Consider the following 26,820-nt stretch of genomic DNA (forward strand, 5'->3'; position numbering starts at 1 on the left):
GTAGAGTTGTCCCATATGGTCTAGTGTCAAACAGTAGCGCGCAACAAAGGTCTAGAAACTCCTCATCATCCTCAATCTGTTGGAACTGGGTGTTGACTGATGACGTGCGGTGCGGTGATGGTGGGCTACCCACCTCAAGAGACTCCGAAGACAAACACAAACTTATGTCCAACGGAGACTCAGCAACTGTTGACATGCTCGGTTGCAGGTCCGAAGGTGAAGGCAGGAAATTAACTGATGGTGGTGGTGGTGGTGGTGGTGGTGGTGGTGAGAATGGGCTGGCACTCGTGGGGGTCGCAGGCTTGAAGAATGAGTCGATCCTTGTCTGACGATAGGACCGACGATTCTGCCGGAGGATGACAGTGTCCCGGAGTGCCTGCAGCTCCATCGCCAGGAGGAGGGGCACGGACTCCCTGTCACAGTGGTTGCTCGGCATACTCCAGCACCCCCTCCAGGTAACCATAGAGGACACTGAGATGAGGAACTGAAGGAGTTGTGGAGGGCTGCATGTCAGGGTTCTCATCCTCGTCCTCATGGTCTTGCTGTCCTCTTCCTTGCCCGCAGAGGCAGCAGCAGCGATCTCCTCATCAGATATGGTCTGGTAACCAGGATCATCGTCATCATCATCCAGCCACTACCGCTTGTCATCGACGTCCACCTGCTCTCCTGCTGTTCTACGGCACTGTGGAAATCATCCACATCAAACCCCTTGATGTCGTGCTCAGCATCGATTCCTTGCAGGAGATGAGACCAACCACTTTCGAGGGTTTTGACGGAGACTTCTTTCCACGCATTCGCCCTGTCGAACACTGAAGACTTTAGGTCGTAATGCTGAAAATACTACAAGGTCTGCTCCCCATGTGTCTTTGACCACATCCTCATTCTCCGGCACTACCAGCACCTCATTCAGGAGCCTTTGTCAGTAGTCTCTTTGCAACCACGGTAACACCCTGGTCACAAAACAGAGACAAGTTTGGGCAACTTCCGACAAGGCACAGACTTCACCCTTTCCTGAGCCAGGGTGCTGGTGGGCAAGGAGCTGTAGAACAGACGAGTTTCGTCAGCATTATTGACCTGACCAAGGGCAAGACCCTCGTCCATGATCAGGCGCTACACTTTCTGGCAAAATGGGTCTACTTCCTCTGCTGCCACATCCAAGATCTCGCCGTATGCCTTATGGCCAGTAAGTCCATGGCGAAGCTTGAAGCATAAGAGTCATCCCTTGGACGCCTTGAAGCCCTGCAGGTTGTGCAGTTGTGCAAACTTCTCAGCAGCAGCCTTCATCTCGGTGCCATGTATTAGCACCCCGGCACCACACTGCTGATGAAACCACATCAATATCGATCAGTCAATAATAGCGTGCTGTGCCTGGGCCATTACCTTCCTGTTGCCACTATGTGTGCTTTTGGCAAAGTCCTGTCAGTACTGTGTAAGCTTGTCACGTAACTTGGTATTGAACAATGTTGAACAGACTATATTATATTCTCAAAAAATGCGTCCTGTGGTCCAACCTGTGCCAATCTTGCCCAATATCTTATGCTTCTTCTCCAGACACAGAACCTTCCTCTTCCACTTCTCAGGTGGTGGTAGGACCATCACCTCACACACACAAGAATACAGCAGAGCAGGGCTGCAACCAGAAGAAGGTAGGGAACCACCACAAATGCAACTGCAATCACAGGTATCGTTGCAAGCACTACCACTCACGTGGGGCAGAAAGGTGGGAACTGAGGTGTGGGCTTCTGTTCACTGGAAAGCAGTACAGCACTGCCATATCGCACACAATGGTTGCTTCAGGCACAGAGGAAGCAACACACAGCAGACTGACATCTGTATATAAACTTCACTTCTGTTTGCCCAGGCAAGGATCAGTACATGACAGCAACAGCGGATGACCAGTAGATCACTGCCCCAGGCAGTGTACAGTATGACTAATGCAGCCTGCCAGATGACTCTGACAATTTGGTAGGGAAGAGGACAGGTGCACATGGTAAGGAGTTTCCACACTAGTTTCAGAGGCTGGGGGATTCCCGCCATTCAATGTAGAGGTAGACGGGCAGTTTTACCATACATTTTACTCATGGCTTGTGGTCTGTGTTACACACGCGGTGGCCACCCTTATCCCTTAGCCAGAAACAATGCTTACTTTCTCTGTTCAAAAGTAACCATAGAATTTTCTCAAGGATATGCTCTATGTGTTTCACAGGCAAAATTACGTAGGTTATCTTCATCTAACCTTGCCAGACTTAATCTATGCAATCAGGGCTCCTTGGCTTCGGTGGCTGACTGTGATATCGAAACGAACCGAATGGAAGCGTATTTGTACAGTACAGATCCACTGCCTGGACCTGGGACTGTGCAGGGGATGGGGCCTGTGGTATGTCTATCTCCCTTTATTAATACTGACTATGACAAAATACAAAAATACGTTTCAAAGCAAGCCTGAGGACAGTAAATCACCCAGAGGGATGAGGCTGGGTTCATGGATTGTGGGAAGTTTGAGAGGAAGAGCATGGGAAGTCATTGAGGCTTTCAGTAGGAGGTGGGTGGATGTGGCGTGTTTGCAGGAAGACCGGTACAGGAGTGGATCAGCCGGAAAGATTGTTGGGATGGACTGTTACTATAAGTTGTTTTGGCAGGGGTGGACAGATGGATATGGGGGTGTTAGTGTGATGGTTGCGGAGAAATGGGTGGAATATGTTATGAATGTTATGAGAGTATGCGATAGAATATTGGTAGTGAAAATTCTATTCAGTAGAAAGATAACTGTAATTATATTGGCATATGCACCACAGGCAGGATTGGATGAAGTGGAGAGAGAGAGATTTTGAGATGATTTAATACGTGTAGTAGGTGGTATGCGGGATGATGAGATAGTGGATTTGGGAGGGGACTTAATGGTCATGTAGATCAAGTAGCACAAGGTTATGAAGGAGTACATGGGGGATGTGCGTATAGTATGAGGGATGCAGAAGGGGAAAGGATACTCGAGTTTGGGGAGGCAACGGACATGGTTTTGTGCAAGACATATTTTAGGAAAAGAGAGACAAGGTTTATTACGTATGATGCTGGGAGAAATAGCAGTCAGATAGATTATTTTCTGGTTAGGAGGGCTGATAGGAGGTTAGCGAGGGATGTTAAAGTTATAGGAAGTGAAGAGTGTGTGCAGCAGCACAAACTATTGATTTGTGATATGGTGCTTAAAGAATGAGTGATGAAAAATAGGACTTATGTACCTAGGAGGACAATATGGAAGCTGGAAAACCAAGTGGTAAGGGATGCCTTCTATACTGAGATGAGGAGAGTAGTGGCTGAACAGGAAGCCATAGACAGAGGCGTTAACCCGTCACATTCCAAGCTATTTCGCACCTTTGACACCCCCCAATCCCGAGGTATTTTCGAAATTTTTTGGTTTTGGCTAAAACTTCCGCTTTTGGTGAGAAACATCGAGAATTCATAAAGAAATCGCTCACCTGAGGTTTAAAATACTCGATCCAGGTAGCAGTACCTCCTTACCTTACTGGGTTTTCTAACAGGCTGGCACCAAAGAAAACGAGTTCTATGGGAGGGTAACTATTTCATACCACTCATAAACGGTATTTATTTATTTACTTGGTACGAACTTATATGTAGTAAGAAAGTATATTGGTTTTCAAACAGTAATATAGGCATTATAAGCATTGTTTCACTCACTAACTCATCACCATACCTGACCTTTTTTTGCCACATTACCCGATCATCATTTCTGACTGTTTCTTCTTCTAATGCTATGTAAACTTTGTCCTCCAAAGTGTCATCGATTGGGGAATCACTCTGGCCCTGAATGTCTTTATTGGCCAGGTCACTGGTAACAGGTGAATTACCAAGACAATGACTTGCAGGGGGGGGGGAGGTTATGTGGTGTAAGGCATTGTCCCTGCTTGGCATCTTGTAGAGGAATAGAGGAAGGTGTCCCGTGTATATGTACGAAAAATCACGCGCGAACATTGAAAATTGTGCAAATTATGAACATTGCAACTGCGCGATGTACCAGTACATTGTCGGGAATGGCAAATGCAAAATGTTTCAATGTATCCACACGTCGACGGGATGGGGCGGGTTAATGAACAGTACAGAGCCCTCAAAAACAATCTCTTGAGAGTTATATCATATGTGGTTGGACAAGAGGACCACAAAGACATAAAGTAACTTGGTGGTGGGATGAAGGTGTAGAAGCTGAAGTTAAGGAGAAAAGAAGGCTTTTCCGGGAATGGAAGAAGGGTGGTAGCAAGGAGGAATACTTGGCTGCCAAGTGTAGGGCTAGAAGAGAAGTATACAGGGTGAAATCTGAGTCACAGAGACTTTTACTTGATAACCTAAATCATGGGGAAAGGAAAAATATGATATTTAAGGTGGCAAATCAGATGAAGAGAGATAATCGTGATATTATAGGTGAGCAGTGCGTGAAGAATGATGAAGGAAGGGTAGTGGTGAACAGTGAGGATATTAAAGATGCATGGAGAGAGTATTATAGCCGATTGTTGAATGAGGAGTTTGACTGGGACAGGGAAGGTTTTGAGCCAGCAGATCCAGTGTTTGGACCTTGGCCTTTGATTGATGCTGCAACTGTGAGTGAGGCAATAGGCAGGATGATGGTGGGGAAGGCAGCAGGTGTGTTTGGGTTGGCTGCCGAAATGTTGAAGGCAGCAGGAGATATAAGGGTGAGGTTAGTTACTGGCCTGATAAATATAATTATGAGTGTGTTGTCCCAGAGGATTGGCTGAAGAGTATAATTGTAAATGTGTATAAAGGGAAGGATGATGCCCTGGAAAGAGTAAATTATAGAGGTATAAAGCTCTTAGATCAGATAATGAAGGTAATGGAGAGAGTTTTAGAAGGTATGATCAGAGAAAGTGTGAATATTGATGAGATGCAGTGTGGGTTTATGCCAAGTAGGGGGACCACTGACAGCTTCAGGAAAAATATATTGGCATGAAAAGGGATCTGTATTTTGTTTGTTGATATGGAAAAAGGCCTTTGACAGAGTCCCTAGAGATGTGGTGAAGTGGGCAATGAGAAAGCTTGGCTTGGAGAAGTGGCTGGTTAGGGTGGTTATGGCTATGTATGTGGATGCTCGCACCCAGGTAAGAGTGAATAGAGGTTTGAGTGATGAGTTTTCCGTGAATGTTGGTGTGCATCAGGAGTCAGTTTTGAGTCCCATATTGTTTATCATGGTACTTGAAGCCATCTCACGTGAGTTCAGAAACGGACTCCCGTGGGAGCTGTTGTATGCTGATGATTTGGTGTTGATTGCAGAGAATGAAAGGGAGGCGGAGGAAAGGTTTAGGAAGTGAAGAGATGGTATGAGGCATAAAGGCTTAAGGGTAAATGCAGATAAAACAAAAGTGATGATATCTTGGGTTGGTGGCGGTACTGTCAAAGACGAGGGAGAGTGGCCATGCACAGTTTGTCACAAGGGCATTGGAAGTAATTCTATCTTGTGCAGTGTTTGTGATATATGGATGCACAAGAGATGTAGTGGTATCAGAGGTAGACTGTGAGATAATGCTGATTTTGTATATATGGCATGTCGGGGAAAGCAGGTGGAGATTGTCAGGGGTGAAATGATTGAACTTGCTGGTGAATCTCTTGAGTGTGTGGAAGAGTTTTTTACTTGGGAGACATGTTGTGTGCTGGAGGTGGGGCTAGAGCTAGCTCTATAGCTAGGGTGAGAAGTGGTTGGAAGAAGTTCAGGGAGCTGTTGCCTCTCCTGACACTGAGAGGACTCTCCCTACGTGCTAAGGGGTCTTTGTATGCAGCATGTGTTAGGAGTGTAATCCTGCATGGTAGTGAGACGTCGGCAGTAAAGGAGGAGGATATTCGGAGGCTCAGACGTACAGAAATGACAATGATTAGGTGGATGTGTAGTGAGTCCCTGCGTGCAAGGTCTGGGGGGGGCTGGGTTGACAATGGAAGAGTTGAGAGGTAGGATGGGACTGAAATGTATTGGTGTTGTGATGAGGAGAGGTAGATTGAGATGGTTTGGGCATGTGGAGAGGATGGGGAATGAGAATTGGGTGAAGAAGGTGAGAAGTGTTAATATTGGGGGTGGGGTTATGAGGGGTAGACGGGAAAGACATGGGATGAGGTCATTAAGTGTGACCTCAGGGTTAAGGGAATGAACAGGGAGGCTGCAATAGATCATACAGCATGGAGAGCCGCCATTAGGTGACCAAGGCCGACGCATGTAAGCATGTTGGAGCCTTTAAAAACGAAATGAAACGAGTAATGTACTGTACTGTGTACAGTACAGTATTATCATATGCATTGGTACAGGAATTACTGTACTGATATTGTAATCATATCATGGAAGTGTCAGGACTCCATATTATAATTACAAATCATAATAGATAGCATGAAGGATAGATAGGTAGGATAGATAGATAGATAGATAGACAGATAGAAGCAGCAAGTCAGGGGATGAGATAGGTAGTGTGTCAGTGAGAATCGAGCAATGGTAAACATGCTTACACACTCTAACTCAAGGAATGCTAGATAGGCACACGAACAGTGCCTCGTGACCATACACACACATACACACATACTCACACACAGGCTTCCAGAAGGTTCACATCAGAATATTCCACGTGACACGACCCCAGCTAAAATAGGAATTTAGGAAACAGAGCTCAGAAGGAGACTGGCCATAGAACCGACAGGTAGTGGAGAGAGTGAATAAGAAGAGGGGTCCAACTAGACTTACTTAGTATATTAAGTCTCTGTATATTACATACGCTGCTCAACTTAGACTTTCTCTGAAGATAATAAATCAAGATCAACTACCTGTATTCATCTTTAACTCCTCCTGCTCATCAATTAACTCAAGACTCACCTATTACAATAATTAAGAGTTACATATATAAAAATGTTGGCTACAAAGCTTTAACATTAAATTGGAGGCAGTAACGAACGAGCCTATGAGTCTACGAGCTTACGAGTCTACGAGCCTACGAGTCTACGAGCATACAGTAGCAACGATGAGTAACGAGCGAGGATCAACAAGCTCTGTGATTAATTACAAATAACAGGTCTTCAAGACAACTCTATAATATTCATGGAACTTCAAGCACAAAAAACCCCAACACTGTCTCCCACCTACCTCAATCGCTGACGCAGAGGTCAAGACATACAGCAAAACACCAGAGCCACATTTATAACGCATCTTACTCACCTTTCCTCACCCACGTTACTCATCGCTACTCAGTTACTCACCACAGCTACCAGTGTGGGAAGCCGACGTCACCATGTGTATCTGCTGAGACGACATCACCATGCATGTTTGCTGAGACAACGCAACGCCAATCAACGTGTGACTGACACCAGGCACTTCTCACCCACTACTCATTACTCATTATTCACATAGCTCCTACTCATACTCATTTATTTCCACAGTATTGAGTTGGAAATTCGACGTTCTATGATGAGGTTCGCCTGTGACTACAGCTGTTAACCACTACATACACCAGGCCATGGAATTTCCTGAGTAATATCGTCCATGAACACAGCCCTAGAATTATCGAGAGGAGATCTTCATTCAACCTTGCATTGATTTTTCCGACATCGACAGTTGAATCGACACTCCTCTCCGATTTGTATCAACTGGGTGTAATTATACTTACTCATTTCTTTTCAGTGCTAAAGTTAGGTATATTCAACTCCTTTACTTATTTCTCTATATACACTTATACACTCACTATCATTTATTACAACTCATTTACTCATACAACACGTATTTCATAACACCATACCTTAGCAACGTGAGTTCTTTTTAGCTATATAAGTGATATGACAGGGATATTTTCGCCCCCACCCGTGTTAATATCAGATGATACACAATTAGGAGAGCACCAAGGCAACACACCCATTGTACAAACCTCAACACAAACTAAAGATCAAGAAACAAATACGTCAGTTCTATATGATGAGTGGCAAACCCCCTCTGACGTAGCAAGTGAGGACTTTGTCTCTGCTTGCATACCTATGAAAATATACAGTACTTAACAGGGTTCATCGCTCTGACAAATCCTTTTCCACCATTTCCCTCACACAACGATAAACAAGTCCAAGTTAAATTAACAGAGCAACCAGTGAAAATGAACATCACAGATCAAGCTCAAATATTTGTTTATCATGAAGATAAAACTGCCCCCAAATTCTCTGACACAAAGATCGTACAGACGTCTTTCATTGGTCAATCAGTGCGAACAAATCTACATCAAACGACATATCAAAGATGAACAAAAGAAAATTGCAATTTTTTCATCTTGCATAAGCCAGGAAAGATGCCCAGCAAGCGATTTACTAAGGTCAGATAAGCTCCTCGAGGCTAAGACATATGATGAACTTAAAACTGAATTTCTGAAGAAATTTTCTGGAGGTATGAACTTCTTGCCAGGTATAATCCCAGAATTACATAAGATTGTAGATTTTGTAAGGGAACACACTACAAATCATGTGCTCAGTGAAATAACTGCTGATGTCTCCATGATCAAAAGGACATTTATTAGCTACCTTAAAAAACTCAAACTGGATAACAGGAGATGGAAAGATGTCCCCAGATCTCGTCGTGGACATCATTGGTTATATAGCTGCCTTGTGTAAATTACCTGATAGGACCCTTAAGATCGCCAAGACGATCACGTAGGTACACCCCAGGCATGTGCTTACTAGACTTAATGAATGAGGTAGAGATGCAGTGTAGTAAAGCAGAGATGGTTGAAACACAATCACATTCTAATAGAATGAGAGTGTCTGAGACAGTATCAGCTGTGAAAACAGCTACAACTACCCCAAACAGAGAACAAAATCGATCGCAAACCGAAAGCAGGCAGAGCAAACAACTAAATGTGTCAAGGGTACGATCACAAACACCAGGCTACAGGCAGTTTCATAAGTTTCCGCGCAGCCCAAGATGATCTTGCACCACAGACACCACTAAATATGGGAAGTCACCTCGTAGATCACAGTCAAGAGATATGTCCATTCTATGTCATTATTGTGCAAAACCAGGACACACTAGGAATGAATGCTTTATCAAAACAAAAGAGGATAGACAAAAGACACAAGGATTTGCTCCATTCTGTAGACATCATAGGTGCCAAGGGCACTGGACCAGTAACTGCAAAACAGTAGAAAAGTTAGTGTCTATGTTCAAATCGAGGGAAGACCAAGTCATGACAAAAAATGAACAAACGTAAAGAAAAGCAAGTCTAAAATTCACATAGGAGGCATGTTGGGAAATGAGTGTATCTTGATACCAGCTGTATGTCAGGATTAACACGTTTCCATATTTTTAGACACAGGCTCTCCAGTGAACTTAATAATGCAAGAAGAAAGAAATAAAATTTTTAGAAATAAGAAGAAAGTAACTTTTCTGGAGGAATCTGATTTAGATTTATATACAGTAGATGGAAAACAAATCACAGTAAAAGGTATGATAAGGTTAAACAGAGACTACAAGACCAATCTCTGCATTTTTTATATCGTTGAAAACTTAGCAGTTAAAGCTCATATGTTACTGGGCTTAAGATGCATGAGAACAGAGAAAATAACTTTACTCCCACAAATGAATGGAATAGACTATGACAATGAATTCATAGAGCAAATACCATCAGAGCCCTCACCGATTAGTAAAAGAGAACCAAAAAGAATTGGTAATATTAAAAGCTTAAACAAACATACACAAACAGATGAGTGTATAGATCTACTCACACCACCAGCCCCAGCCTCCATGATTAGAGACCCAGGTAACAGTACTGTTTTATCAGTTTTCCTGCCCATTTCACCAATGATTTAGTTATACCAGCTAATTCCTATATGAAAGTTACCATAAAAAGCAAATTACGGAATAGTACTGTTCTTGTCTTAGAAGAATTATGTAAAGTAAAGGCATTGTCAGTAGAAAACGCATTATGTCAGATGAACGACGAAGGGCAAACTCAGATATTCATAATTAATCATATGAATGGGGAAGTACAATTGAAAAAGGGGACTTGCATAGTTAATATTGAAAAATGCACCGCCCCTGTGAAGGAAATAGTTATAGCTGGAGTTACAAATGAGATAAAATCTACGGATAGAGAAAGCATAAAAGAGAATTTAATTCACTCAGGTGAATTTGATGAAGAAAATGATTTGTTAACCCTGCTGGAAACTCGCAGGGACATAGTAGCATTACCCAGAGAACAATTAGGGTGTACTAACCTGATTAATCACAAGATTAATGTGCACCCAGCTACACCACCAATTTTCATTCCAGCTTACCGCATACCACACTCCCAACGTACACTTGCAAATCAGTATGTCGATGAAATGTTAAAAGTCGGAATTATTGAACCTTCAGCTCCCCGTGGAATGCCCCATTATTCTTCATGCCCAAACGAAATGGAGAAATGCGTGCGGTAGTAGATTACCATAAACTAAATAATCACACAATCCCAGACAGATTTCCCATGCCATTGCTAAGCGACGTTCTACAGAATATTGGTCCTGAGAATAATATATTCTCGACCATCGATCTCCTAAACGGCTATTATCAGATTCCGGTATCGAAGGAGTCACGTAAATACACTGCCTTTTCAACAAACAGAGGCCATTATCAATATACAAGAATGCCAATGGGACTGAGGACAGCCCCGGGCACATTCCAGCGTCTTATGAATTAAGTATTGTCCGGAATTTTAGGACAAGGAATATTTGTTTATCTTGACGATATTATAATCGCAACGAAAGATATCACAGAACATCTCAAGAAATCAGACTTACTCTTACAAAAGCATGGTGATGCTGGTTTAAAAATTAAGCTTTCTAAATGCAAATTTTGCTTTAAGGAAATAAATTTCTTAGTCCACAAATTAAGTTCTAATGGTATTAACACCACTGATGACAAAATACAGGCAGTGAGAGATTTTCCTGAACCCACTACGACTGACGAAGTTAGACAGTTTTTAGGTCTAGCTGGGTACTATAGGTCATTCGTACCACAATTCTCTCATATAGCCTTTCCTCTATTCCAACTACTCAAAAAAGATGCTATATTCCAATGGGAAGAAGAACAAAAACAAGCATTTACAAAACTAAAAATTAAACTAACAAATGAACCTTGTTTGGCATATCCGAATTTCACAAAATCGTTTATTATCTGTACAGATGCATTAGTTAAAGGATTAGGGCTTGTACTGATGCAGGAAGATAAAAGAGGAAAGAATCAATCAATTGCATTTGCCAGCAGACAAACAAAAGGTGCAGAGAAAAATTATTGCACTACAGACTTAGAGGCACTTGCAGTGGTTTTTGCATTACAAAAGTTTTGAGATTTGGTATATGGTTACGAAATACACTTATTCACCGACCATAAACCACTAGTGGGTATGTTTAAAGAAAAACTCCTCTCTGGGAGGAGAGCAAGATGGAAATGTACAATCGAAAACTACAATGTATGTATTCACTATATACAAGGCAAAATGAATATAGTAGCCGACACATTATCTAGGAACCCGAACACAATTCAGGTCGCGGCATTAGATCTCAAAGGGGACATCCCAAACCACGATGATATCGCAAAAGTACAAAGACTTGACCCAATATGGTCTAAAGTTATATACAAGTTAGAAAGTGGAGATGACATACAATTACCCAAACTGCATGTACCACTCGAACAATTCACAACAGTCAATAACACTTTATACAAGATCAACCCAGAACAGCCAAAACGCCAAAAAAATACTAACCAATTGGTAGTACCTAATGACATGATACCCCAGGTATTACGAACGATACACGATAGCCCACATGCAGGACATCCTGAAAAGGATAGGACATTCAAACAAGCCCAGTTGTTATATTACTGGCCTTCGTTACGAAAAGATATAAACAATCATATAGACAGATGCGAATCATGTGTAAAACACAAAGGATACCCAATTTCGCCTGCACCAATGGGTAATTACCCTGTACCACATCAACCATGGGACGTTGTCGCTGTTGATTTACTCAGGATGCCATTATCATACAGTAATAACCAATACCTATTTGTAGCAACGGATCATTTTTCCCGTTATGTAATTTTAGTTCCAATTAAAGATAAAACGGCAGAGACAGTAGCAAAGGCAATAATAGATAATGTAACATGTTGCTTTACTACCCCAAAGGTACTAATAAGTGATAATGGAGGAGAATTTAATTCTGATATCTTACAAGAAATATGTAAACAATACAATATCAAAAAGTTTAACGTTTTAGCCTATCACCCAGCATCTAATGGGTTAGTAGACAGACAAAACAAAAAAGTATTAGATGTGCTACGACACATTCTCAATGAAAATTATGCAAGCTGGGAGGATTGGATTCCTAGAGCAGAAGCCTCAATTAATGGATCTATAAATAAATCCATAGGTGACACACCACATTTCATTATATATGAGACAGATAAAAAACTACCATATGAGCTCCTAGAAGGTGACAGCCTGCCCATATACAATTACGATGATTAGTCTAAACTCCGTTTACGTGAATTTCAGGATATACACAAAAGAGTCAAAAACAATTGACGATGTCCAAGGAAGAAATGACGGAGGCATTTAATAAAGAGGCAGGAGATTCGCATATCAGCTTAGGAGACATTGTTTATGGTATCATTCATACGAGAGGCAATAAATTATCCCCCAAATTTGAGGGCAGATACAGAGTAATTAACATAAAAGCAAACAAAGTTTTAATTAAGTCACTGTCAAGTGGCGAAGAGAAACAAGTTCATATTGACCATTTAAAACGAGTTTCAAGGGAACTATCCAATAATTATTCAATCTCGGATACAACCGAACAAGCGAACGCAACTCATGAAACCAATCAAGAAAACAACAATAATTACACAAATAAATTAAGGTCATATACCAAACAATCAAACATAGGTGCAACTGTTCCAATAAAATCTACAGTACATCATTTACGAGATTTAAATATCGATTTAAACTCCTTCTATAAATGAAATAACAATGAACCGTAACGCACATCATCACTATCATCGACCACAGTATGACCATATTAGAAAATTAATAGTTTTTTTTTTGTCGGTAGGTAGCGATGAAGGGACTTATGCTATGGATTCTCCTCTACATAGCAAGAGGATATGCGCACTTAGACCCCCAACACATAGTACGGCAAGGATGCCTCATAGCTCCAACGGCCACGACGTCAATCGTGAAAGATGTCATGAGTACTGAAATAAGTCTGGATTACTTATATGAATTACCTTCTTATCTAGAAAATATCGCAAGACCAATGAGAACCCTGGACTTCATGATAGGAGGCTATGTTTCACAGGCACATAAGACAAAGGAAGTGGATGAAATAGTGAAGTTAGCGAAATGGAAAATAGAACAAGCTAAGTCAACTATGCACATCATGATCCAAGATCTCCCATCCCATGGAACGGAGGTATTGAGAGACAAGAACAACATCACACGTACTCGCCAAAAGCGCGGTTTGTTCGACCTGGGTGGCGCAGTTCTTGGAAACATCTTTGGATTGGCTACAGAGGGAGACCTTAAAGAAATAAACAACAAGTTTAATAAAATAGCTCAGGTACTAACATACCAAAATAAATTCATCACAGGACATAGCTCAGCAATGAAGACAATCGTAAAAATTCTGAAAAAGGCGGAAAACATAGCTCTCGAAAGTGTAGATAAAATAAATGACATGGAAAGTAACATAACACTTTTCCAACACTTCTCCATCATCACGGTACATATTGACACAATTCTTCTCCAGTTAGACAACACTAGAGTTCGTTACAGGGCACTTATGCAATGAATTTAGAATGCCGGTGATGGCAAGATCACAACTGACTTACTTCTAGTTCATGAGCTACGTCAGATAATTAGTCAAGGCATACATAAACATAAATTGAAGCCTTTGTTCCGAAATAGGGAATTCATGCAATATTATTCATATTTAGAAGCAACACTAACACCAACATCAGTAGTAGTTCATGTACCATTCATAACTGATGACCTTTTCAAAGTATACGAAATACACCCCTTCCCTTCTAAGAATAATCACACTTTGGTCATCATCAACATCAACACAGACATCGAACTCATCATGGCCTACAAGAGATGGAACACTGTCACTTTCGCAAGTGAATCAAAGATTGAACGAAATGCCGCACATCCTCACATGCTGTTCACCTTTGTCCTGCGTACATTTTCACGTTTCAGCCTACTGATACAGTCCCTTGTGAAATGGCTATCATAAGAAATAAGAATATTCATAATCATTGTAACTTCACTTTTGCTCCAGATAAGCTTGTATGCCATCAATGCATCGGACACACACTGTTTTTTTATTTCACTCAGTTTTATTTCACATCAGTTTACATAGTCTGTCCAGATATACCACCATCTCATACTTCAGCATCAGGGTTATACATAGCACCAGACTACTGTGCGGTATTTACACCATCCATGTCCACTTTATCCACAATCAATCACTATGCCATCCTCAGTCATACACACAAACATTTCCACCCACTGCCTGATATGGACTTAAACATGAGCACAAGTATTAAGTTGACCTCACCTAAGTTTGAAACTATGCAATTGATCAATGAAACAATGAAGCCCTGGGAAGATTTGAGTTTGAGTATGTTCAACCCATATTATGTGTATAGCCCAGCACCTACTGTCTTCATAATATTCTGTACTCTATTTGCACTAGTGCTGTTCGCAATGCACAGAATGCATGCAAGAATTGCAACTTTGGAGTCAGTATTTAGTGGGGGTAAAATAAGCATCCATCCAAACCCCCCTGTATGAAGTGTACATATTTTGTATATAGTATTAATTTTATATTTAAAAAAAGAACAAGAAGAAGAATGACCCATAATATAGAAGTATACAAGTATCATTATTTATGAAATATTAGTGACTCTTATCATAATCTTAACTTTGAACATTTTTATTTGCATATATGCATTTTACTATTATTCATACACATTTTACAAAATGTAATACAATAACCAATTTAACCATATTCAGTTACGTATACAGCTTGTATAAAATGTAATATTACTGAATCATTACAATATTATCATGAATATTATACCTATGCAATATTATAATCAATATTATGTATTAAGATTGGAGAAGCAGACTATTGTGTATTAATAGATTAGCATATGTCAATGATGATTGTTGTTGGAGGACCACCAGCTATGTGACCGAGCGATGTCAGGACTCCATTTTAAAATAACAAATCATAAAAAAATAGCATGATGGATAGATAGATAGATAAACAGATACAAGCAGCAAGTCAGGGGATGAGATAGGTGGTGTATCAGTGAGAATCGAGCAATGGTAAACATGCTTACAAACTCTAACTCAAAGAATGCTTGATAGGCACACGAACAGTGCCTCATGACCATACACACACATACACACATACTCACACACAGGCTTCTAGAAGCTTCATATCAGAATATTCCACGTGACATGACCCCTGCTAAAATAGGAATTTAGGAAACAGAGCTCAGAAGGAGACTGGCCATAGAACCGACAGGTAGTGGAGAGAGTGAATAAGAAGAGGGGTCCAACTAGACTTACTTAGTATATTAAGTCTCTGTATATTGCATACGCTGCTCAACTTAGACTTTCTCTGAAGCTAATAAATCAATCAAGATCAACTCCCTGTATTCATTTTTAACTCCTCCTGCTCTTCAATTAACTCAAGACTCACCTATTACAAGAATTAAGAGTTACGTATATAAAAATGTTGGCTACAAAGCTTTAACAGAAGGAATCTCTCTCTCTCTCTCTCTCTTTTCGTGTGCGTGATGTGTGTGTCTCCTGGTGGTCACACAAGTTTCAATCTTTGGTAGAGAGGTCACAGGTGCTGCCACCAAACTTGTACTCGTGGCTTGTGATTTCTGTACGATGGTGGTGGTGGCTAGGCATGACTTAGCCCATTGGCCGCGCGATTTTCAATGTTCGGTGGAGAGGCAGACAGGCTCTGTCACCGAACATGTACCCATGACTTGTGGTCTGTTAAAATCTCAGTGGCAGTTAGGAAAGAGGTAGCCAGGTGGCTGCACGATACTGAACATTGGGTGGGGATGCGTATGGACGTTTTGACACTTCAGGTTATAGTCATATTGCTCGGGTGCTAGAGATTCACTGGGAGTGATTGGATGACCGCACAATTTTGATCATTCAGTACAGGGGAGGATGGACATTTTAGCTCTGGTTATGGGTTAACCCCTTAACCGCGGGGCGTCACTTTCGTGACGCTTGGGAGCAAGGGATCATACCGCGGGGCGTCGCTTTTGTGATTCTGTGTTATTTTGAATTTACCCGGGCTTTCAAGTGGGGGCTTGTATCATCTATCAGTACTGACAATGTCCAACACTAGTCAGCACTCCTAATCTCATCTGTACTCCCATCCATTGTTGACAATTTAGCCATTTCTCCCCGTTCTTGACTCCCCTCCCTACCCCCCCTCCATTACCCTATGCTCTCGCCTGCCCGGCCATGCTACGCTAAGTAAATCTTCCCTGGAATTTTTCATTGATTTCATCCATTGAAATAAGCCCTATGTCGTATTCTTATACCAAATAATATATACAAGAAAGAAATCAGGTAAGTGAGAGTGCCATACACCTGGAATTGGCTAATTATCACCTGACAACACCTCACTTGCACTCGTTCGCTAATTTTCGCTGTTTTTTTCCCCTTGAAATATGCCGTATAATCTATTTTCGTAATAAATATACATGTAAGAAGAGAAGGGAGAAGCCTAAGTGATATTTACATTCACCTGGAACTACCTAATTTATAATGTATTGTCTAGATTTCCTGCCAATCATATCAGTGCTACACAAAGCTGTTTCAAGATTTAACATTGGTAGCTCTGATTATATATCTCCTAAGTAGGCCTCTAATCTATTTTCGTAATAAATATACATGTAAGGAGGGAAGGGAGAATATTTACATTCACCTGGAACTACCAAATTTATAATGTATTGTCTAGATTTCCTGCCAATCATATCAGTGCTAGACTTAGCTGTTTCAAGAAGTAATATTGGTAACTCTGAATAACCCCTAAAGCAGGCCTCTAGGCTGCCCCTGCGTTATCAGTGTACTGTCATCTTCCGAAGTGAGAGGACGTATGTTTCATCTTGCTGACTTCAAGGCCTTTTTTCACCCCCATGCAAATGGCTCTGTGACCTTTACGCCCTACTAAACCTCGTGTGGAAAGAGGTAAAGGGCTGACAATTGATAAAAGAGTGACTACGATCTTTCTATTGAGTAAAACAGTGCAAGTGGAATTGTAAATAATGTGTAAATAATGTGTAAACAGCAAGTGAAAGTAATGAATGTAAATATACGTGAACAATGGAAAATAGTTTTATAAGTTATTTCAAGTGACAGTGCACAACACAGTGTAAATAAAATAGAAATGTAAATAACGTAAATAAAATAGAGAACGTAAATAGAAATGTAAATGAGTAGTTTTATAAGAATACGAGTATATACCCTAGGAGTAATGAAAGTGAGTTTCACTCTAGCATGTCTGAATGCTATGAGTTATGAGAGTGAAGATGAAAGTGACATTCACTCTCAATGCCAGTATACAGGACGAGAAAGTGAATGCTACGTATTTTACTGAAAGAAATTGAATCCCTACAGTGACAATAAACTAATACTACTGAAGGAAACTTATGGATAAAGACTGTAGATATATATAAGTGTTATATAGTAATAGAAATATAAAGTGTGAGGGGTTTTATGAATAATAAATGACAGACTACCATGAGCGAACTAGTGCCAGTGCGACGATCAGACGCGCTCGTAATTTCCATTCCTTTCACAGTGTTTTTTTTTTGAGTATGGATCCCAAACTACTTGAAAATTGTAGAATAGTGTTTATAGTGTTTGTATCTGGCTGTGGTAATCATATTACGGGTTGTCGGGAAGTGTAAAGTGGAGACTTCGTTACCCTACTTCAGAGGTCTCCACAAGTCCTACGGTAACCGACGAAGGCTCAACAATCATTCCAGGAGAAAGCTGAAGGTATGTGCCATAAGCATATGTAATTTTATTATTCTAGGACTAATAACTGATTTTTGGCAAATATTTTTTGAGAGTCTGTCGGAGCCCAAATAACCCCGCTGCACACGCAAATCATTGGTAAACAAGCCCGCGGTGTAGGGGTTAAGGACTACTTCCCGCTCATGGCTCGAGCCCAGCGACCACAATACCGAATGTTTGGACATGTCGGCTGGCTAGCTGGGGCACGTTTACATCCAGATAGGAAGCAAAATCGGATAATGGTTTAGGAAAGCCAAGGTCCAGCATCCCGATACTGAACACGTCCAGACAGTGTTTCCAGTACAAAAAATAAAAATGTATCCAATATGGTATCCAAAATATTAACCTGCCATGTGCAAGACACTTTTAGCCCTATGTGTCAACCCCATGTCGGCCAAATTTGACTTTTTTTTTTTTTTGGCTAAAATGATAGATTCTGATGTGAAAAAATAGAATATCACCATGAAAAAACTCACTGAGGTCAGAAGTGTGCTTTCTGTAGTCCCACCACCCGCCTGCAAGTGTGTGCATGCTGGGAATCCTCAGCAGAGGCGAGAGAAAACCCGTTTTCTATGCAAGGTAAACTCAGGTATTCTTGCCAACGTGACTCAGGGAAAGTATAGGAATGTTCTTTACACTTTTCTGTCCACTTCACACTTACATTTTTTTTTTCATATTATTTCATAAGGAAAGCATCTTTTTTTTCGCAAATAAATCATGAGGCGGTGGCTGAATTGGTAGAGAGCCAGCCTGCAGTCCTGATGGACCCAGGTTCGAATCCTGGCTGGGGCAGAGAACAGTTTAACCCCTACACCGCGGGCTTGTTTACCAATAACTTGCGTGTGCCGCGGGGTTATTTGGGCTCCGACAGACTCTCAAAAAATATTTGCCAAAAATCAGTTATTAGTCCTAGAATAATAAAATTATATATGCTTATGGCACATACCTTCAGCTTTCTCCTGGAATGATTGTTGAGCCTTCGTCGGTTACCGTAGGACTTGTGGAGACCTCTGAAGTAGGGTAATGAAGTCTCCACTTTACACTTCCCGACAACCCGTAATATGATTACCACAGCCAGATACAAACACTATAAACACTATTCTACAATTTTCAAGTAGTTTGGGATCCATACTAAAAAAAAAAAACACTGTGAAAGCAATGGAAATTACGAGCACGTCTGATCGTCGCACTGGCACTAGTTCGCTCTTGGTAGTCTGTCATTTATTATTCATAAAACCCCTCACACTTTATATTTCTATTACTATATAACACTTATATATATCTATAGTCTTTATCCATAAGTTTCCTTCAGTAGTATTAGTTTATTGTCACTGTAGGGATTCAATTTCTTTCAGTAAAATACGTAGCATTCACTTTCTCGTCCTGTATACTGGCATTGAGAGTGAATGTCACTTTCATCTTCACTCTCATAACTCATAGTATTCAGACATGCTAGAGTGAAACTTTCACTTTCATTACTCCTAGGGTATATACTCGTATTCTTATAATACTACTCATTTACATTTCTATTTACGTTCTCTATTTTATTTACGTTATTTACATTTCTATTTTATTTACACTGTGTTGTGCAATGTCACTTGAAATAACTTATAAAACTATTTTCCATTGTTCACGTATATTTACATTCATTACTTTCACTTGCTGTTTACACATTATTTACACATTATTTACAATTCCACTTGCACTGTTTTATTCAATAGAAAGATCGTAGTCACTCTTTTATCAATTGTCAGCCCTTTACCTCTTTCCACACGAGGTTTAGTAGGGGGTAAAGGTCACAGGGCCATTTGCATGGGGGTGAAAAAAGGCCTTGAAGTCAGCAAGAAGAAACATACGTACTCTCGCTTCGGAAGTTGAGAGAGAACTGAGTGATAACGGAGGACCACCAGCGTAGAGGCTTGCTAGGGGTTATTCAGAGTTACCAATATTACTTCTTGAAACAGCTAAGTCTAGCACTGATATGATTGGCAGGAAATCTAGACAATACATTATAAATTTGGTAGTTCCAGGTGAATGTAAATATCACTTAGGTTGCTCCCTTCCCTCCTTACATGTATATTTATTACGAAAATAGATTAGAGGCCTACTTAGGAGATATATATATTCAGAGCTACCAATGTTATATCTTGAAACAGCTTTGTCTAGCACTGATATGATTGGCAGGAAATCTAGACAATACATTATAAATTAGGTAGTTCCAGGTGAATGTAAATATCACTTAGGGTTCTCCCTTCCCTCCTTACATGTATATTTATTACGCGAAAATAGATTATAGGGCATATTTCAAGGGGAAAAAAACAGCGAAAATTAGCGAACGAGTGCATGTGAGGTGTTGTCAGGTGATAATTAGCCAATTCCAGGTGTATGGCACTCTCACTTACCTTATTTCTTTCTTGTATATATTATTTGGTATAAGAATAGGACATAGGGCTTATTTCAATGGATGAAATCAGTGAAAAATTCCAGGGAAGATTTACTTAGCGTAGCACAGCCGGGCAGGCGAGAGGATAGGGTAATGGAGGGGGGGTAGGGAGGGGAGTCAAGAACGGGGAGAAATGGCTAAATTGTCAACAATGGATGGGAGTACAGATGAGATTAGGAGTGCTGACTAGTGTTGGACATTGGCAGTACCGATAGATGATACAAGCCCCCACTTGGAAGCCCGGGTGAATTCAAAATAACACAGAATCACAAAAGCGACGCCCCGCGGTATGATCCCTTGCTCCCAAGCGTCACGAAAGTGACGCCCCGTGGTTAAGGGGTTAAAGATTTGAATTTCAAAAAAGCAGACTTTCCTGATCTACCAGATGACCCGGCGACATGTCATAAAAGAACCCCCGTTAATACCAATACACCAGTCCTGTATGAGACAGCCCTAGCATGTATTCAATATGGACGGTGGGTGTTAGCGCCGAAGTGGTGACATGTGGAGGTGTAGGAGGACTACTGGGCCTTGGAATAAAGCTCCTGCCCCGGAGATATAGGCCCTGAAGCCTTTCCCAAGAGTCGGACACATAAAAAAAAAAAAACTTACTTCAACACTATACGTATCACAGTGAATGCATTGTCATACAGGTACGAGAAAATATGCACAACTTGACTTCACAATGTACAGCCCTTTCACTTACGATAAATTATTTATAACATGCCTTCAATATACACAGACATTATAAGAGTATTTTTGAGCGTCTCACTGTGAATACATCGCCTTACATTTACGAGAACATGTGTAAAGCTTTACTTCACTACATTCAGTCCTTACACTTACGAGAAAATATTTACAACATGCCTTCACTGTGTGCAGTACTTATAACACTTTCTAAGCATCTTTTTCCATACTTACAACACTTTTTGAGTGTCTTTTTGTCACTCATGATTATCACACTATTGTTACTAAATAGTTAGCAAGAGTGTGATACTCCTCAAAGCATGGGAATATACACATTCCTACATCACATTCTCCACACATATACTTTGAGTCCTTCCACTGAGTATGTGGCTTTACAGTACTGTTTGCACACATGTTACACCTCTGTTAGGGATTTTGATGCATTGCACTTGGAGGGACTATCCTGGGGAAGTGTCTAGCAGTGAGGCGGATAGGTGTGGCAGTGGCGAGCAACACTCCTATCTTCCCCATATTCCCCCACTGTCTCCCGCACCAGCTCACGAATATATCCGTCGAAGGTCTTCTAGATGTCAGTGGTATGTGCATGGAGATAGTGAGCATTGAGGACAGTGATGTCGAGGAGGTGGAAATATAATTTCTTATACCACTTCATTGTGGGCCTGGCACAGTCCACGCAGGAAATCATGGCGTCTGATTGATCCACTTGTCGCATGTTCACATTGTAGGCCAAGGCAGGTTCTGGTTTCCAGAAGTGGCACCGCCCTTCTGTTGTGTAATCTATTCTGTCTGTGCAGTGTCCAAGAGGCCAATGAACAGACCAGAGGAGGAAGACTTCACGGTTGTGGTGGCATGCTGTGTTGAGGATATTATTCGCCTTGTAAAAAACAACCTCGTTTTTCTGAAGCTTCCTCCCCACCTTCACCATGTGCTGACGGTTCTTCTTTACGGTGCTGCACAGTCCAGTTTCCTGCAGTTGAAGGTACTTGGCGAGAAGGGGGTTTGTGTACAAACTGTCCAAGTACAGGACATGCCCATTATGAAGGTATTCCTGGATCATCATTTTAACCACAGCCTCTAACAGTCCCAACCGTCTATCTTCTTTGTTGTCCATCTGAACACCTGTGTACAGGACATAGTCCTGTACATACCCGGTCTTACAGGTGCACAATATGAAGATTTTGTATGTGTGTGTTGAAAAGTAAAATAATGTGATTGTACGCTCTGTATAAAAGAAAATACTAATGTTTCAAAATGATTTAAATCAATAGCACAAGTAAATGTTACAAATTATAACCTTTAATGTACCTTGTTTCAGTTGCCTACATATGTTTCATTTATCTGAATAGGAGGCTTGAGCCGATTCTATCATAGATTTACTTGGTTCCCATTCAAAGCAACTGATATCATCCCCATGGCCTTTGCTAGGTAAGAGGCCATTTATAGACTCTGTGTTCAGTTTATTTCTAATGTCTGTTTTTATCAGTTTTACTTGGGAGAAAATTCTCTCTGTTGCAGCTAGAGAGTGTGGGAGTATCAGCAAATTTAACATAAAATTTTGACAAGTGGGGGAGCAAAGGTGTTCCATGATTACTCTTCTTCTTTTTTTTTTTTTTTACTGAACACCAAAATTCTGTGAGATTTTCTGATGCACTCAGTGTATCTTCATGAAAAATAAGTGACCTCCATTCATCATTATACAGATAAAATTGTGACCACTTATTAGTTGCGGAAATTTGTTTAGGAGTGGCACTAGAGTCTTTACATCACTTAGGCTTGCTACAGCACTGTCACAGGCATTTAGTAAAAGAAACACACCACTTAGTCGTCGGAACCTTTACTGATTTGTCCTGAAAGTTCTATGTAGAAATTTAGGCATTTAACCCTGAATCCTCTCATTTCAGATCCCAACTCCTAGGTCACATTTTTCTTTGCATCATGTTCTCTACTTTGCTGCCAAAGTACCATTCATTTTCAGGCAGAACATTGGATGGATTTTGAAAATCAACAGCAAAGGGATTTAACTCTGCTCTGAGGATATCTTTCTTTAGGTAATTCCCAAGGATAGTCCCTTAAAAGGGACAGATGTTGGAGTAAGCAATGTACGAGTATACCACCACAGTTTCACATTGACATTAAATGTTCACCTTACTGTTAGTATGTAGAATATAACTTAGAAAAGTAAAGCTTGAAAAAAGGATTGGTCAGAGTATTAACTATATGTGTTGCAGATTTAATTTGAGATTCCAAAGCCTCCGCCTGCAAGAAGAGAATGAGAGCTGACCATTTCTCTAATATTCTGTTACCAACAGATTCAAAGGACAGCCATCTAGTTTGACTGGCATAAAGACGCCTGTGAGAATCAACTCCAAAAAATTCTTGAAACTCCTTAAATTTCAGTAATCTCTTAGGACTATGGTTTATATAGCCACGAATATCTCTACACAGTTCTTCAGTACATTTTGGGAGTTTGTCACAAGCTGCTTATGAACAAAGATGTAACGAATGACAAATACATCCAGTTATAAACAAATGAGGCACTTTTTCGTTAAGTTTTACTTTTCAGCCTCCCATACACTCCATCATGACTGAGGCATTGTCCACAGTAAGCTCAGGAAAGCTAGAATGTATCTAAAAAATTTAACCCAATGAGAACAAGGTTAAGTACTGATATTAACGTGGTAGTAATAATAATAATAATAATAATAATAATAATAACTAGTAAAAAATATCCAATTCTGGAAAAAAATAAAATAAAATGTATCCATTTCAGATTTGCTCATTCAATTTCGGATCTTTTTGTCCAGCATCATAAAACTGTATCGAAATCATACTTTCGCATCCATACTGGGAACGATGCGTGCGGATAATGAGCATGAGCATCTGGATAACTGAGGGATCAAGGCAAACACACACACACACACACACACACACACACATATGTATATATATATATATATATATATATATATATATATATATATGCATGAGTTTATGAAATTGCATTTATGATTTGCCTCGCGGACCTGATCAAATGGTCTTGCAGGAATTACACGGCCCAGAGGCCGGATGTTACCCACCCCTGATCTAAGTTGTTCATTTTATACTTGTACACTCACCCCTCTCACCAGACCATCCTACTCTGGCATCTGACATCCCTGAGGCACACACAATCATACATTTGACAGGAGGATTATTTCTTTGTTGGTCTATGCTCAGCCCCACACCCTAACATATCTCTTTCTTACCCATACTAATATAGGCTTACTATCACCATGTAAGGCTCTTCATATATATATATATATATATATATATATATATATATATATATATTTATATATATATATATATATATATATATATATATATATATATATATATATATATATATATATATATATATATATATATATATATATTTGATAACAGAACAGAGGAAGGGAAAACAAATGAATATAAGCACATAATCCATACACCAAATTACTGGTGTCCTCTGTTCATAAAATATCTGTAACAGTTAGACTTGAATAGCTGTAGGTTGAAGTTCGGAGGGAAACATCTCTGGGGAAGCGAGTTCCAAAGAGATGCAGTACGGGAAATGCAAGAATTCTGATAGGCAGAAGTTCTGCAATGTGGCTGGGTGACATTCCAGTTATGAGCACTACCAGATGCCCGTGTAGCACTTGGGAAGGCATGGAGAGGTGGCACCATGGATGCAACTTCGTCTGAGCATCTGCCTTAAAATGTCTGTAATATAATGCAAGGGAGGCAACATTCCTTCTTACTTGTAGGGGAGGTAGTTTATTTGTAATGGGAGGGTTGTTAATAATTCTAACAGCCTTGTACTGAATTTTGTCTAATTTTTTGATGCAACGTCTCCACATCCATTCCACTAGGGTGAGCAATATTCAAGCTGAGAGCGCACATGACTCTTATAAATTACGGCTAACTGCTCGTCAGTGAAGAAGTTACAGACTCTGTACATTAGTACAAGTTTCTTTGAGGCAGTTTTAGCAAGTGATCTAACATGAGAGGTCCAGCTGAGTGCATTGGTAAGCGATATACCGAGAATTTCAATACTTTTGGAGATGGGAATATTAGTAGTACTAAAGGTAATATACGAATCTGGGAATGAATGTCCATTAGTAAATTGTTTATATTTAGTTTTACTAGCATTAAATGAGACATGGTTGTTTTGTCCCCATTCACTGATCGTAGATAGGTCTTGATTTATGGAGATGGCTGTACTGAGTTGAGAGGTAGAGATATTAGACTTTGTAAATGGGTGTCTGAGTGTGAATGAGCTATATGGTGTTGAGTCATCTGCATAGAGTGGATGGGATTATGGGTGACTGATAAGAGATCATTAATATGAACCAGGAACAGCGTTGGCGCCAGAACTGATCCCTGCGGCACGCCGGCATTAATTGAGTGTAATTGGTGTAATAATAAGAATTTTTATTCCCCACCGGTATTCACCAGTGTGATGCTAGTGGTAAGACCTTTTATGCCACTGACTGACACCAGTGTAAAACCTGAAACTTTATCCCACCAGTTGACACCAGTGTAATGATGATAGGGGTATGTATTTTCTTACCTGTTGTGGGTATTGATCAACTCACCCATGGATATACAAGTGGTACTCGACTTAGTATAGTGGATGGTAAATATTTATGAAAAGAATGAATTGTGGTAGCGTTTGTAGTGTTTGGCCGAGTTTAGATTTAGTCGGTACCTCAGGTGGTTGTCGTTCCCTCAGCGAAGGAATCTTGAATTGGAAGGGGAGTGAATTTGGCTTGAGGACATAATTTCCGTGATTAGGTATACTAATAAAGAAAAGAGAATGCTATATACTTTACTCTACTTTAATAATTCTGTTAATTTCCACAACAACATTTCTTTATTACATGACCCTTTTTAGTATGAGAGAAGATTGTAAAGGTTACTAAGGCTTTTGGGTGACCATTCCTCTAACATTGTTACCAGACGAAACAATTTTGATACACGCGAGATATGCAGTCGTTATACTTTACTTTCTTTTTGGCCGTTACTCTTGGGCTCAACATTGGCCTCAAGACAGGGACACTTTTACGGATATGATTTGTCTGTTCGGGCTGGCATAGCCTCGAATCAATAAGAATGATTATTTGTATTCATCTTTCACCCATATAAGGTATTCTCCTCATATAGTTTTCTCGGTTCTCACATCAAATCAGTATTGTTTTTCACGTTTCACCATCGACAATGTTATATAATCACTAGAAATACATAATCTCTCGGGCCTGTCTAGCCTCGAGGAATAATTAAAAAAAAAGAAATACAATCACTAGGAACACCTCAATCACTCGGGCTTGTTTAGCCTCGAGGTACAACTCAAATATCACATTATTGTTCACAATCAGTAAGTTCCCTTCCACGCTCCTGATTATAATTTTTTCTAATAAACTAATTTTAAAGAAAGAGAACAGTTGATGAATTTGAATTTTCCTTTCCGTTACAGAATATATCACTTCTATACTTCTATTCCTTATCTACAAAAAAAAGAAT

General features: G+C 40.3%; 1 protein-coding gene across 1 annotated transcript in view; it reads left to right on the forward strand.

Moving 5' to 3' along the window:
* The first annotated feature begins 356 nt into the window (after positions 1-356).
* Positions 357-26,820, forward strand: part of LOC145396969 (uncharacterized) — a 54,509-nt gene continuing 28,045 nt past the window's right edge. Inside the window, exon 1 of the mRNA XM_080270200.1 lies at positions 357-455. Within this exon, the coding sequence (XP_080126326.1) occupies positions 357-455 (99 nt within the window). The remainder of the gene's footprint in view (positions 456-26,820) is intronic.

Source organism: Coenobita brevimanus, chromosome 40, assembly GCF_032717465.1.
Source record: "Coenobita brevimanus isolate Jiangsu-jjx chromosome 40, ASM3271746v2, whole genome shotgun sequence".
NCBI lineage: Eukaryota > Metazoa > Arthropoda > Malacostraca > Decapoda > Coenobitidae > Coenobita > Coenobita brevimanus.